This window comes from Octopus sinensis, linkage group LG4 (assembly GCF_006345805.1).
Source record: "Octopus sinensis linkage group LG4, ASM634580v1, whole genome shotgun sequence".
NCBI lineage: Eukaryota > Metazoa > Mollusca > Cephalopoda > Octopoda > Octopodidae > Octopus > Octopus sinensis.
Genome location: NC_043000.1, coordinates 83,272,371 through 83,289,283, shown reverse-complemented (window position 1 = coordinate 83,289,283; position 16,913 = coordinate 83,272,371). Strand labels below are relative to the sequence as shown.

Genomic DNA, 16,913 nt, shown 5'->3' with positions numbered 1-16,913 from the left:
AAAAGGCACCCACCCAACCAAATCAGACTGGAGCCTTGTACAGCTCTCCAGCTTACCAGTCCTAGTCAAACTGTCTAATCCATGCCAGCATGGAGGATAGACACTAAATGATTAAACTTACCTTTCATCATTATGAAGTTGAAAGAAATGTTTTAAGGCAGGACATATGATGAGTTGACGGTCCAATACTTTATACTATTGAATTTCTTATCAAAATCTCAGATTAAATAATGTTGTGGCAATTGTGTTGTGCCTTTTGGAAAAGGATTTCAAATTTCTGAACAAAAAGTATGACTAGAACAAGGAAAGCTGAAATTTGTTAAAAACATCACAGTATAGCTGCTGGACTTTCAAGAAAGCTGCTGAGATGCTGGAAGCATCTTACATACTTAACTTGACACTACTCAATGAATGTGATATAAAATGAATAGCATAACAAGTCAATGCATTTATTTCTTATTATTATAAGGTAGCAAGTTGGCAGAATTGTTAGCACCCAGGACAAAATGCTTAGCAACATGTCTTCTGGCTTTTCATTCTGAGTTCAAATTCTGTTGAGGTCAACTATGCCTTTCATCCTTTCAGGGTTAATAAAATAAGTACCGTTTGAGGACTGGGGTCAATGTAATAAATTAGCGCCCTAACTTGCCCAAACTTTTAGGTCCTATGCTTATAGTAGAAAGAATTATTACATTCTCTTTGACATGATGGATAGGCACTGTATCAAAAATTCACAAAGAGTCTGACAACATGATGGAGTAAATGACATCATCATCGTTTAATGTCTGCTTTCCATGCTGGCATGGCTTGGACAGTTTGACTGAGAACTGGTGAGCTGAGAGGCTGCACCACGCTACAATCTAATTTGGCAAGGTCTCTACAGCTGGAGGCCCTTCCTAATGCCAACCACTCTGAGAGTGTAGCAGGTGCTTTTTACGTGCCACTGACATGGGTGCCAGTCAGGCAGCACTGGCATTGGCCACGCTCTAATGGTGCTTTTTATGCACCATTGGCACAAGTGTCAGTCAGGTGGCCCTGGTATTGGCCACACTCAGATGCTGCTTTTTACATGCCAGTCAGGTGACACTGGCATCAGTCACAACTACGATCTCACTTGGCTTGACAAGTCGTCTTCTCAAGCACGGCATATCTCTAATGGTCTTGGTCACTTGTCATTGTCTCTGTGAAACCCAACATTCAAAGATCGTGTTTCACCACCTCATCCCATGTCTTCCTGAGTCTGCTACTTCCACAGGTTCCATCCAGTTAGAGTGTGACATCTCTTCACACAGCTGTCCTCATCCATACACATCACATGGTCATACCAGTGCAGTTCTCTCTCAGTTCTCAACTATAACCTATTTTTTCAAATGTATGGATGGACACTCCCTTTGAAGATAATGTATGAGTGTTCAGCTTTTAGTGAATGGCCTGCACAAATGATTTGTTTATAGTGATCAAATGTTCATGCCATACATTAACTCACTCTCTCCATCAAATTGACGTTGCCTGAACAGGAGCATGGTGTACCAAGCATCAGGTGTCGAAATGACTGCAGAGCAAATTCAGATGAAGTGTTTTGCTCAAGAACACAATGCTTTACCTGGTCTAGGAATTGAAACCATGATCTCACAATTGTGAGTGCAAGACCCTAACCACTAGGCCAAGTTTGTATCAATATAATAAATTATATTTCATATTTACATATAAAAACCAGGATCAAATCTGAAGGCAGCAATCCAGCTCTTATATGCTCTGTGAACTGACATAATTGCATATAATTCTGACATCACAATTTTATTCATCCTCTCAAATTTAAGCTTTATCAGCGTGTACATATAACAACATTGGTAATCATAGCTGTATTCAATACAGCTGGATTAAGAATGACACACAGATAAGGGCTGACATCAATATATTCAGAACTATGAGAAATAAAGTACACTTACTGTGGTTTATATTTGCAAAGTAGAGCTAGAGAGATAACCAGAATTAAAAGAACCACAGATATAGAGACACCTATTGCAAACAGAAAAAAGATTTACATTATGCATATATCATTATTATTATTAATTATTTGTTGGATTCATTAGAATCAAGCTATTTTAATATTAAGGACACCAAGCGAAGGCCAAGATTTGCACATCTGTGTATATACCATACACAAGCACATCCATATACACCCATGCATACATGGCCATATTCATACACTTACACATACATGTACACACAAATACACGTGTGTGTATGTATATATATATATATATATATATATATGTATATATATATATACACACACATCCTAGAACCACACTAATTGCTTAGGAATGAAATTTAAGATTTCTCAGTTTTCTGTGAATCAATTTTGATAAAACTTTTGCCAGTTGGTTTGCACATTGTGGTAACACCATTGTTATGTTATCATTATTCTGTGTAGTGTCCTTTCTTTTTTATTTCAGATTCTTCAGTTTTAAGGTGAACCATGCTGATAGATTTTAAATAAAAACTGCCCATCTAGACATGTTTTTTCAGAAAACAAAGGGTAATGATACATTAAGCATACATTGAGCATATATTTAACAGAAAAGCATAATAATATTATAACATTTATTGACATAATAAATTATTTAGCTATATGAGTGCCATTTCAACAGATAACTTCAAAAACCCTATTAGTCATGGAATCTATCAATTTCTTAATAGTAGCAGGTGGGACTGCCTCCACGGCAGCTTTGATGGTTGCCCATAAGACGTCTTACGACATAAATTGGCGTTCATCAGTATAAACATCTTGTTTAATGATGGACCAAAAATTTTCGATAGGGTTGAAATCCAGAGATGCTGGTGGCCACACTATCAACCTTTCATCTTGTATGCCATGAGACCCTAGTAATGTTTGGGTGGGCCTAGCAGAAGCATGGTCATGCATGAATATGAGATTTCTTAAAAGTGACAGTAGTATGTCATCTACCAGGGATCTAAGGCCATCTTCAGGAGATTGCAGTAGGTGGCTGCAGTCACCTTAACCCCTTCAGGCACCCTGACTGGGCCAACTAGTTTGTCCCCAATGATACCAGCCCACAATATGACACCTCCACCCTGTTGCTTTCGTCGTAAATGTTGGTGACTCTCATCTCCAAAATAGACCCAACCATTTTCCCAACCATCAGGTCCATCAAAGGTCGCCTTGGTTTTGTCAGTGAACAGAACATAACTCATGTCTAACGTCGTGTACTTTTGGGCCTGTTGAAGCTCCAAACTCCTGTGACAGGACGTAAAAGGAAGCAATTTCAGGGGTTCTTGCATGGAAGCCATGGTCCTGAGGATGCGATTTCTGGTGGTTTTTGGTACATGAGGAAGTCTGCAGGCAGTGAAAATGGCTTTGCTTATTTGTCCTGGTTTCTCATGTAACTTGCGGCCAATATTCCTTAAATCCCTAGCTGTCACAGTCTTGGAGGTCCCACAATCGGATTGTTTCTTCCTTGGAGAAGGATCTTTCAGGAATCATCAAACCATGTTCACATGACAACTTCTCTGCAATGGCATGAAGAGACGTGCCTTTAGCACTTTCCTTGATGATGACAGACTTTTCATCGTTAAGGCCTTTTCCACATCCCATTGTTCTTAGAGTGGAGAGATGCTATTAGTGTGGTTCACCCAAAAACTGAAGAATCTGAAATAAAAAAGTAAGTATGTTACACAGAATAATGAAAATATAATAATGGCATTGCCCTAGTGTGCAAATCAGCCAGGAAAAGTTTTATCAAAATCGATTCACTGAAAACTGAGAAATTCTAAATTTCACTCCTAAACTATTAGTGTGGTTCTGGAAGTATATGTATATATATATATCCACATACAAATAAACACATATATATATAGATATACATGTATGTGTAATTATATACCCATGTACACCATCATGCTGTTTCACAAACCTGTTACATAATGTCTACTGCTACAAAACTATCTCTCCTAATAATAAATTGTTATTCTCTAACACTTATTGTACCTATGTTATAGCTATGTTTTGTTGGTAGGATTAAATTACATAATATAATTGTGATAAAATGTATGACCTCATTCTGGACATAATCTCTCTTGTGCGTGTGTGCGTGTGTATGAGAGAGAGAGAGAGAGATTTCATCTGCCAAAACAGACAGTGAAGCCCAGTGCAGTCTTCTGCCTAGCCAGCCCTTATCAAACCATCCAGCCAATGCCAGCATGGAAAAAGTTGTTAAGTGATGATGATGATATATATATAAACAATTGTTCTCCATACATGGGGACCTATCGAAGGGATAAGTTCTACAGATATATATATATATATTATATATATATATATATATATATATATATGTGTGTGTGGTGTGTGTGTGTGTGTGTGTGTGTATATATATATATCATGAACAGTATGGAATCTTGTACATCCACAAAATTTATTTTAAAGTTATATACAGCATATCAAAATGACCTACATGTGTTTCTGCTGCAACAACTACACACTGTTGCAAATGCAACCTTGCATTATTGTCAGTGCAGCTTCATCAGGGTCTGTCCATTTGGTCATCCTCGAAGCGAACTGATATGAAGTAAATTTCTGTTAGTTAGTGTTCTGTGAGAGGTGGGGTGTTGTTATTTACAGGTATGTGCTGCTGACCTCAGACACACACCAGTCGCTGTCCAAAGTTAGAGATTAATATAAAATAGGTCAAGGTCTAGATTAGTGTTTTTGTAAAGTTCTTTGTTCATTTTAATGGTTGCATGCTTTTGATTTTCAATGTAGTGTTTGTATTGAAGAGTTCATGTTTGTTCATATTCATTTTTTTAGTTGGGCAGCTCTGATTTATGTTACACATTGGGTAAGGTATTTTTTTTTTTATTAAGGATAGTTATTAAATTTTTTTAATGTTTAGGTTATGCTATTTTATTTGTTACATGAAGCTCAATTGTTGCTATCTTGAATGATCCCTGTATGTCTTAAAAGGTCCTACTGTGTTTGTGTAAACTTCTTAGAGTTTGTTTGTTTCTTGTTGTAATTAACATATGTTTTGTTGTAAATATCTGGTTAAGTTCCTCTACGCATAGGTTTCATCTATTTCCCCCTACTTGATAAGGCTTAACAATCCCAATTAGTTCCCAATCGATGGAATAGCTGTTATTTTTGTCTCTAATTGACCAAATTAGTTTGCTTAGGCTTGTGTTATTTACTTTTTTTCCTATTTCTAAAAGAATTTAAACAATTGGTTAGGAGAACTGGCTCCTATAAAAGTATTCCCTCCCAGGTAACTTGGCATCTATGGACCAGGTTGTTAGTTTGACATTCTGAGTCCAATAGGCATACTTTACCTCTAGCACAGTTGCATAAAACTGTATGCCTATTTCTATTATTTATGAAGTACAGCAAATTGCCACATCTCTTGGTCCTTTATCACTTCCTCAGCTTTCTTCTCAATAGTGGGTAGCATAGTATGGTGTGTAGAAGAGATGACGGGGAAAACAGTTAGGAGATTAAATAGTGTAGGTATATAGAATAGGCAACAGGTTGAAGGGAGGGCTGCATGCACAAGCAGTCTGTTTGTACAAGAAAACAAAATATTTAAACAATGAGATAATCACAGAGAAAGAAGTCAATTTTATTTCCTTCTCGGAATTTTTAAACTAAATCTATAAATGTGTGTGTGTGTGTGTGTGTGTGTGTGTGTGTGTGCATGCGTGTGCATGCGTGTGTATGTGTAGGTGCAGGCATAGCCATGTGATAAAAAGTTTGCTTCCCAGCCACTTGGCTTTGGGTTCAGTCCTCTGTGTGGTATGTTTGGCAAGTAACTTCTATAATCCTTGATGGACCAAAGCCTTGTGAGTGGATTTGGTAGATGAAAACTGAAAGAAGCCTGTTGCATATATTTACATAGAAAACATTATGACATGCAGATGCTATAGTTTCCTCTATGGTTGACTGATAATAATAAAAAAAAGTATGTGTGTATAATGTGTATGTATATGTGCACATGTATGTGTATGTATACATATGTTTATATGTGTTGGAAAGTGAGAATGTTACTGTCTCTTTGTCTTGACATCACATGATAATTATAAAACAAGTATCACCATCTTACAAGCAGTGTACTTCCATGAAAACATGTCTAGCCATGGAGAAATATTATCTTACTTGGAACAGATAAGGATTAGTGATATACACAAAGTGACAGTTTTAACCCTTTTGTTACTGTATTTCTGTTGAGATGCTCTGTGTTTCTTTCAATTACTTTAAATATAATTAAGAATTTAGTAAAATAACTTAGTTATCATTAAGCTAAGAAACATGAATTGTGACTAAGGTTTGGTGGAAGATTTTAATTCAAAACTTATGAAAACAAAACATTTGTACTCAGAGCCAGAGCTGGTTTCAGCCGGGTTGGTAACGAAAGGGTTAAGAAAGTTAGACTGATTTGTTCAGATTGGGCCACACACACATGCTTGACTTGTAATAAAACATTAAATCTCTCATATAAGCTTTTGCTGTTTAGTATGTCATTGTGGCTAATGGTGGAGCTTCGATCCTTCAATGCTTTTTGGGAAGGGACTGGTATACTACATGATTCATAAAACATCAGTCTTTAACATTTATAGAGTAGAGGACCCCACTGACAATTCTCTAATTGAGTTCTGCACTTCCTGATGCTGGCCCCGTATACACACAAACATATATACATAGCTAAATGCATATATGCAAACACACACACATACTTATATATATATATATATACTCACAAACCCACATACACATGTATGTAAACACACATTCATTTTATTGGGTCATTCCATAAATAATGCCTTTTTTTATACTTTTATTTTTCCAAATTACAATAAATAAAGTTCTTTTTAATCTAAAATTTTCTTTCCTTCATTTTCTACAATGCTCTTCCATCTATCTGGTAGACTTGCAAGGACCCTCTTTCAAAATTCATTTGTTTGTGATAAAAAATACTTCTCCATTTCTGTTCTGACCTTGTCTACAAAATTCATATTTTTCAATCCAAATGATTTTGAAGACTGCAGAATAAATGGTAATCAGATGGGGCAATAGGTGTAGCATCATTTCCCATTCAAACTGCTCCAGCCTTTGGAGTGTCATTCTCACTGTATGTGGCTGAGCATTATTGTGATGGAAGAACACCTTTCGTCTTGAAACCAAAGATGGTAATTTTTCTTCTAGTGCTAACTTAAGCTGCTGAAGCTACTCACAGTAGATCTCCTTCGTTATCGTTTGGTTTGGGTTTAAAAGTTCAAAGTGGACTAAACCTTTCATATCCCACCAAACAGATAACATGGGGTAAAGACCTTCTTTAGCCTGAGTGCCAGTGTTTCTCCTTTCCTTACCCACTGTCTTTGGTACTTGACATTTTTATAGAGAACCCATTTCTCATTACCAGTCACTATTCAGTCCAAAAAAGGTTCATTTGTGAGACATGACAACATAGAAGAGCACATGTTCACTCTCTGCGCATGATTAGACTCGGAAAATTTGTGAGGAACACAGGTGTTAATGAATGGTTGAATGACCAAATCCAAGTTTCTCTGCTAGATCCTCAACTGTTACAATGGGATTTTGTTCCACCAGGGTTTGCAGGATGTCCTCGTCAAGTTCTACAAATCTTCCAGGACAAGACTTGTCTTCTAGGCTGTAGTTTCTGGCTTGGAATTTCTGGAACCACCATTGACACTGGTTACACTTATTGTCTGATCTCCATATACTGCATTAATATTCCTCACATTTTTCTGGCAAAATATACTGAAAATGCTCCTTTGTCACTTCCATTATAGATTTGAAAAAATAACTGTTAAAATTGAAAAGCAGTCTTCCAAAGTTGCACTAAGTCAAGGTAAAATTACTACCTGCTTTTATAGCAAGTTCATGCAGTTGGTTTATCCTGTCCCCCTCTGACTTTTAGTTCATGTAATTGAAAAAACATGCATTATTTATGGGATGACCCAATATATATTAAGATGTGGTGACAAAATGAATAAATAGCTTGATTATTTTAATACAGATGGTGTCTCAATTTGCATAAAAATTCAAGAACTAAAGTGAAACATATAAGATATACCTATTATTACATCATTGTTGGATGACTGTGTAAGTGGGTGAAACGTGGTTAATGATTGTGTAGATAGCTGGAATGTTGTGGTTTTATTCATGATGTATAACCCTCAAGCAAGCCCAGATATGTAGATCATTGGAAAATGTGATGATTCTTGTAGAATGATAAAAACACCATCAGCAATGATGAACTGTAGAATTATCCTCAATTTCAACTGATTCTGAAAAGGAGAACAGAAAGAACATCAGAATATTGACGTAATAATTGTTGTTGTTGCTGTTGTAGTAGATTTTGGTGTTAAAAACCCTGAGATTAACCCTTAACAAGCAGAATTTGTTATAGCTGTTTAGTTCTAGATGGAGCTCAATCCAGTAGATTGATAAAGGCATTCCAACATCGATTTTTCAACTTGTTATTCAGACATTGTCATTCAAGAACTATATAATCCAATGTGCCTTCCTTAAATGTATGCATGCATATACTGGCATTTTGTTGGTCATGGAGATGAGGATTCCAGCTAATTAGATCGATGGAACAGCCTGTTCATGAAATTATTGTGCAAATGGCTGCGCACATCATAGACACTCTTTACTCTTTTACTTGTTTCAGTCATTTGACTGTGGCCATGCTGGAGCACCGCCTTTTAGTCGAGCAAATCAACCCCAGGACTTATTCTTTGTAAGTCTAGTACTTATTCTATCGGTCTTTTTTGCTGAACCTCTAAGTTATAGGGATGTAAACACAACAGCATCAGTGTCAAGCAATGTTGGGGGGACATACACAGACACACAAATATATATATATATTATATATATATATATTATATATATATATACACGACAGGCTTCTTTCAGTTTCCATCTCCCAAATCCACTCACAAGGCTTTGGTTGGCCTGAGGCCATAGTAGAAGCCACTTGGCCAAGGTGCCATGCAGTGGGACTGAACCCAGAACCATGTTGTTCGTAAGCAAGCTACTTACCACACAGCCAGTATCCTCAATGTAGTTCTGAGGGAAATTCAGCATGACACAGAGAGTGACAAGTTTGGCCCTTTAAATTACAGGTACTATTCATTCTTGCCAGCTGAGTGGACTGAAGCAACAGGAAATAAAGCGTCTTGCTTAAGAACACAATGCACCACCAGGAACCAAACACACAATCTTATGATCATAAGCTGAATACCTTAACCATTGAGCCACGTGCCTTCACATATATGACATTATATATACACATATATTTTTGTATTTGGTTTGCAAACTTCATGATATGAAGTGTGTTGAAACAGATTTTTTTATATCTCAAGAAAGCTAATAAATAAATACACACATGCTGGTTCAACTTCAACTTCATTTATTATTACTATTATTATCATTATTATAATAATAATTATTATTATTATTATTGTTATTGTTATTAGTCAATTTCTTGACATTAAATTAATTAACTAATCAGTTGTTTGATTAATTGCTTGGTCAACTGACCAATCAGCTAGGTTTGACAAAGTCCTTTTGTTGCTGTTTGTGACCTCTGAATGATGTGCCTTCTCTACTCAGGCCTGCCTGCTTCTATTATGTGTGTGTGTGTATACACACACACCACATACTGAAACAAATACACACACACACACATATATGTAGGTATGTATGTAAGTACGTGCATGCATACGAATGTACATACATTTATTAGTTCTGCTGAAGCTGAAAAACCTTACAAACTATTATTCTGAGAGTCATGTAACTAATCATCAAACAAAAGTCAACTTTCAAAACAATACATTGGTCTTTGAAATGTTGCAGTGGGAATCAGGCGGCAAATAATCATATAAACATCTGAAGTGTATGGGACAGAATGTTGTTACATTTCAAACATTGATAGAATTTCTGCTGCAAGGAAAAATCACATAAACTGTTTAATGTAAGTTGACAAAATCAAAATTAAAACAAGCACGAATAGTATATAAATAAATTTGTTATAGGAGAGGAGGGCAGTGAGGAAAAGGGAGCCAAAGAGAGTTTTTGTAAGGAAAGGAAGCATAAGCATGATGCTGTAGACACTATATAAGTATATGCTAATTACTTTTAGGGATACTATTTCATTATACAAGCAGAATATACTACAAAGTATGTTAAAAACAGTAAAAGTCAATAGTGTGTCCTATTGTGTCAGCAGTGCTATTAAATCACATGTTAAGGTTAACTCAACAAATTTTCTATAGAAATTATAGCCAGCACTGATTTGTTACAACATTTCGTATCTGAACAATGCAAAAGAAGATGGAAAAATTGGTAATGGATGCATATGTATATTTCAGGAGTTCTTCCTCCTTCTTCAGCACCACACCCAATTCATTAACCACCCTCCAACTCATTGCTTAAATAGTCACTAAATAAAGCAGTATAACATTATTGGTTATACCAATTTTACATATTAAACACATTCCTGGCAGCTGGTACATACTTATCAATTACATGTAGAGATACCATATATAATAGAATCAAACGAAACCGAGTTTATTAAGTGAGGTACCTTTTGAAAAGTTATCTGACATGACATATCTGCACTGAGGGATGCACCACAACCGGTTGTATAGTATCTCATCCATGAAGGACTGATGCAAGATGGGTCAAAATGATGGTTGTAATTAATAAAGAATCTTATGAATTCCATTTTCTATTTCCTTCATTTGGTGTATATATATATATATATTTACATAGCTATACAGATCATTGTCATTATCATCATCATCATTTAAAGTATGTTTTCCATGCTGGTACCTGTTGGACAGTTTGACAGGATCTGGCAAGTTGCAGGGCTGTGCTGAGCTCCAGTGTCAGGTTTGGTATGTTCTCTATGGATGGATGCCCTTCCTAACACCAACCACCTTACTGTGTGTACTGAGTGCTTTTTTTTTGTACCACCAGTACTAGTGAGGTCACTAAGTAAATTGTAAGTCAGAAAAGAAAAGGAAAGAGAAAAGCCCCCTGGCTAAGTGTGGAGGTAGAAGTGATTTAGAAGGGAGCAGTGCCTTTATGCCAGGTGCTGAGAGGCTAAACTATGATAGAAGAATGCGAACAGGTGTCTTGCTATAGAGAACATATACATACATATATATATATATATATATATATATATATATATATACACGCACGCACACACACATATGCATACAGACACACACACACACACACACACACACGTATATATATATATTAATATATTCTCAGATAAAATTGTTTCTTTTACCATTTATTTTAATTCTTATTTTCAACAATTCTAACAGTGCAGTCAATAATTTATTCTCCTTCATTGTTCATAATTTCTTGTCAACGTTCCACTAGCTTGTAAATGCCTTAATAATGGAAATTGCCAAGTCTTCACTTGAAGAATACATTGAATCATTTTTCAGCTCCATGTCACAACCTGTTGGAAAGTAACCAAAACAAGGTGATAATCTGAAGGTGCTTTATTAGGAGAATATAGTGGGTACAGTAGAACTTCCCTGGTGAGCTCTTGAATAAGCAGTTTTGATCAAATAAGCAATGTGCAGGTGAGTACTGTTGTGTTGAAGAAGTAAGCCATGTCACCAGTTGTGTTGCTTCAGCAGGATTGCCTTGCTGAGCTGGTGCATTTGATAAATGTAAAACTCTGCACTGTCCATGTAGTTGTTTTTAAACATTTTGTAGTAGATTAGCCATGCCTAATCCCACCAAATGCAGATCAGTTTTGCAGGGATGCAGCTCTGGCTTGGCTCAATGTGTTGTTTGCTTGTCAGGACAAAGCTATTCTTTCTTCTGCTTCACATTTATGTACAGACATTGTTTTTCATTGCTGGTGACAATAAAGTAAAGAAATCTCCATTTGTATCCATGAGCAGCCTGGAGTTAAGTGAATGAACTGACAGCAACAGAGAAACATGGGAGTTTGGATCCAGATGCACTGAGCTTTTGAATGTTATCCATTGGGTGATGTTGATGGTGATGGTATCATGAGAGTATCCTATCTGCAGGGCCAATTCCATTGTGGATTAGTTTGGACCCTTGTAGATGAGCTCATTCATTCAATCCTCTTTAACAAATTGGCTGGAATGAAGAGTCTGTAACATGAAATTTCCTCTCCTTCATGTCAGAAAATCATTTTTGTACAGTAAAAGTACCTTCTCTGTACACAGGACAAATGTCTCAAGCAGCTTAGCTGATCTGAAACCTTGACTGAAAAGCAAGATAAGCAAATGTCAAAAATCCTCATTTTTTTTTTCTACCATTGTCATATGGTAAGATTTATTCAAATTTCAAAAGCAATACATAAAAGTTGTACAGGAAAAGTAGAGCTATAAAAAAATCATAAAACACAGCAATAACAATATTCTTTGTGTTGATGTAAATAAAATCAGAAGCAAAAAACAAATTCATCTGATAATACACACACACATAGCTATATGAGGCACTGGCATGGCTGTGTGGTTAAAAAGCTTACTTCCCAACTACATGGTTTCAAGTTCAGTCCCACTGCTTTGCATTGTGAGCAAATATCTTCTACTATAGCTGTGGGCCAACCAAAGCCTTGTGAGTGGATTTAGTAGATGGAAACTGAAAGAAACCTGTCACACACACACACACACACACACACACAGAGGGAACATATCGACATGTCTTCCATGCCCCACTTTACAATAGCTACAGACATTTTTCCTGCTAAATGACCATCCCAAAATATAACAATATCTCTTTCAACACATGATTTCACATCAGGAATCTAGCAAAACAAATACATAACTACACATATGCATGTGCATGCACGTGTGTGCTTATTATTCTTATACAAGAATGTTGTTGACAGTGACTTGGAAGTTTCAGCCAGCTAAGTCATCATTGGATGCATTGGAATTAGTTTTGCTTTTATAAAGTCTCTGTGGAGTTAAGAATCATCTATGAGCATGTAAGTTTGGGTTGGGGCAGTAATTAGGTTTTTATGGAAAGGTGCTTTTGAAAAATTTATATATATATATATATGTATGTGTGTGTATATGTTTGTGTGTCTGTGTTTGTCCCCCCGCAACATCGCTTGACAACCGATGCTGGTGTGTTTACATCCCCGTAACTTAGCGGTTCGGCAAAAGAGACTGACAGCATAAGTACTAGGCTTACAAAGAATAAGTCCTGGGGTCGATTTGCTTGACTAAAGGCGGTGCTCCAGCATGGCCACAGTCAAATGACTGAAACAAGTAAAAGAGTAAAAGAGGTTGATTAAATTCAGGATTATGTTATTGTTTAAAGTTTATTCATGCATGTAGAACTTTGTAAACAAGCCTGTTGGCGTTTCTCTTTTGTTAGGTAGACAGGCAGTGTGACAGTCTTTTTGTTGAGTTTGGTATTTAATCATCCTTTTGCTTTAGCAATATACAAGTCAAAGATATATAAAGTCCAGTATTGAAGGATTTAGTAATAAGGTGTGTTAATTTTTTCCCACAAAACAATGTAGATAGGTGGTGAGTTTAGGTTGGTCCTGTTTTTATTTATTTATGGTATTTCCTGCTTACATCTGTAAGGCATGTCATGGCTTTGTTAGTATAGGAAAATATTTCTCTTGTGCTTTGATGTTTACAAAAGTTTTGAGCAGAGATTGTATATTTATATGTTTCTCTCTTGGTGTTCATTGTTCTATAAGCAATTTTATTGGTACTTTTTCTTTATTTTTTTTTTACTTTTATTTGTTTCAGTCACTTTGACTATGGCCATGCTGAAGCACGACCTTAAAGGGATTTTAGATGAAGAAATCGACCCCAAGACTTATTCTTTATAAGCCCAGTACTTATTCTATCAGTCTCTTTTGCCAAACAGCTAGCTTATTGGGGTGAAAACACACCAACATCAATTGTCAAGCGATGGTGGGGGCCAAACACAGACACAAAGATGCACATGCACACATACATATATACGATGAGCTTCTTTCAGTTTCCATCTACCAAATCCACTAACAAGGCTTTGGTTGGCACGAAGCTATAGTAGAAGATACTTGCTCAAGGTGTCATGCAGTGGGACTAAATCCAGAGCCATATGAGAAGCAAACTTCTTACTAGACAGCCACACCTGTTTTGTGGAGGTGAAGTTTGTTTGTTCTTTGTTTATAAAATTTCTTCTAATTCTGTTTTAGATATATGCTAGGAACAAAATTATAATATAAAAAATATATATTTATATATATATATATATATATATTATATATATATATATATAAATTTATACTCTACAAAACTCAACCCATCAGATTAATGTAAACTTGTTTTTATTAGGCATGGCTGTGTAGTAAGAAGCTTGCTTCTCAACCACATGGTTTTGGGTTCAGTCCCACTGCATGGTGCCTTGGGCAAGTGCCTCAGGACAATCAAAGCCCTGTGTGTGGATTTGGTAGACAAAAACTGAGAGAAGCCCATTGTATATATGTGTGTGTATCTTTGTGTCTGTATTTGTCAGCCCACCACTGCTTGACAACCAGTGCTGGTGTATTTTGCATCCTCATAACTTAGCAGTTTAGCAAAATAGACTGACAGAATAAATACCAGGCTTTAAAAAGTAAGTACTGGAGTTGACATATTCAACTAAAAATTCTTCAAAGTGATGTTCCAGCATGGCCACAATCTAATGAATGAAACAAGTAAAAAAATAAAAAAGATATATACATATATAAAATGAGTTTGGAGGGGATTGGGAACTAATTAGTACTGCTAAGCCTTATAGCATAGGGGGAAATAGAAGTGGCTTCTGTGTAGAGGAGGCTTACCAACTATTTACATCAAAATACACATTAATAAATGCAAGACAAGAACAAGCAGTGAGTTGTTTACACATACACACATAGACTTCTAAACAATATAAATGATTCTAGATAGTCAATGCCCCTGCAAAATTTAAAGCCTAATATAAATATAAATAATAGCAATTAAACAAAAATATTTAATAAAAAAATAGTTATAAACATCATCAAATCAATGAATACCCAACACAAAAAATGGATGAACCCAACCAAAAACACTTCAATACAAACACAGCATTCAGAATCAAAAATAATGCAAGCAGAACAAGGAACCTCACAAAAACAACCACCTAGGTATTGACCTATTTTAGGACCAAGCCTCAACTTTGGACAAGGACTAAGGTGAAATCAAGGTCAACAGCACATATCTATAAATAACAACACACCTGCTTCCCACAGAACAACTAACAAAATTTTACTTCAGCCAGTTGACCTTGAAGAAGACCAGATGGATGGACCCTGATGAAACTGCACTGACAATACTGAAAAGTCGCATCTGCAACAGTGAGTAGTCGCTGCAGTGGAAACACGTATAAGGCGTTGTGATATGCTGCATATAACTATTAAATACTTTGTGGATGTACAAGTCTCCATACTCATTATTATTATTAATACCAATATATACATATGTATGTACATATGTATATGTATTCATGTATGTGTGTGTATACATGTGTGTGTGTGTGTGTGTATGTATGTGTATATACAGTAGCGGCCATAATTTAAGGGTCAGAAAGAACAAGTGTATTGAAATAGTTACTATAGAAGATTAACAACACGTTGAGACTAGATATTTTCCACATATTTAGATATATCTAATATCTATCTTTCGTGAAAATTTCAAGTGAATGGAATAAATATTTCGTAAGTTATGAGGAAATAAGCAAACAATCTTCCAAATTGCAGTGACCAAAAGTTAAGTGTCACTTAGAAAAAAATGAACTACTGTTGTTTAGTAGACTGTTAATGGGCTAACAGTTATTTCTTATGATCTTACATTATTGGGACATTCAACTGTCAACATGGCGGCTTGTGAGAGACGACCGGTGGCCCGTGATGAAGAGCAAAGTATTGTGTGCCTTAACCAATAGGGAAAGTCAACTTTTGTGATAGCAACTACTGTAGGAAGATCAAGAGGTGTTGTGCAACAAATTGTTTTAAGTCATCAGGATCGACAGATACTAAACCCAAAACTGGTAGACCTCAGTAGGATCGTATTATGATTAGAATATCACTGAAGAATAGGTTTAAGAGTGTTGCTGAGATATCCCACAAGTTTAGCTCCACTTCCAATGTCGACATATCATGCAAAACAAGTTCTCAGAGGTTATGAGGTTCTAGGTTACTTGCTTGGGCACCAGCAAAGAAACCTCTGATCGTCAAGAAGAATCAAAGAGCCCGTCTTCATTTTGCTCACAAACATGTCATTTGGACAGGACAGTAGTCGCAGGTTCATTTTAGCAATGAATCGAAGTTTAATGCAATTGGATCCAATGGTGAGATGTATGTTCGACGATGAAATGGCGAAAGGTTATCTCGTGTATGTGTGAAGAAGACAGTGAAATATGGGGAGTGATTTCTGCTGCTGGTCCTGGTCCCCTTATTTGACTACAAAGGACTGCCAATGCTGAAATCTACAAGCAGATTCTTAGACAGCATGCCCTTCCTCATCTCCGATCCTTGTCAGTTCACCCTCCTATCTTCGTGCAAGACAACACTCCCTGTCACACTGTGAAGAGAGTCAAAGATTTTTTTGAATGAAGGGGTTGATCTCATGGGCTAGCCACCACAAAGTTCTGACCTCAACCTTATAGAAAACATTTGGAAGATTATTGGAGATGGGGCACAAAGGAGTATTCCAAAGAACCATGATGAACTCTGGAAATTATTGGAAAACAAATGGAACAATATTACTCCATCATTTTGCAAGAAATTAATTCAGTCCTGTAGTAACAGATGTCAAGAGGTCATTGACAGTAGAGGGATGTTCACAAAATATTA

The 16,913-nt window shown here is 36.2% G+C and overlaps 2 protein-coding genes across 6 annotated transcripts in view; one reads left to right on the top strand and one right to left on the bottom strand.

Annotated features, from left to right (window-relative positions):
* Positions 1 to 16,913, bottom strand: part of LOC115210299 — a 39,349-nt gene that overhangs the window by 2,967 nt on the left and 19,469 nt on the right. For all 5 annotated transcript variants that reach the window (XM_029778818.2, XM_036502205.1, XM_029778820.2 and 2 more), the window contains exons 2-3: positions 8,109 to 8,322; positions 1,950 to 2,019 (exon numbers count right to left, since the gene is read on the bottom strand). In XM_029778818.2, coding sequence (XP_029634678.1) covers positions 1,950 to 2,019; positions 8,109 to 8,199 — 161 coding nt within the window. In that variant the 5' untranslated portion in view covers positions 8,200 to 8,322. The remainder of the gene's footprint in view (positions 1 to 1,949; positions 2,020 to 8,108; positions 8,323 to 16,913) is intronic.
* The window catches only part of LOC115210772 (protein MNN4-like), a 55,878-nt gene continuing 50,518 nt past the window's right edge, over positions 11,554 to 16,913 (top strand). Inside the window, exon 1 of the mRNA XM_029779492.2 lies at positions 11,554 to 11,649. The gene's annotated coding sequence lies outside the window, so the exon portion shown is untranslated. The remainder of the gene's footprint in view (positions 11,650 to 16,913) is intronic.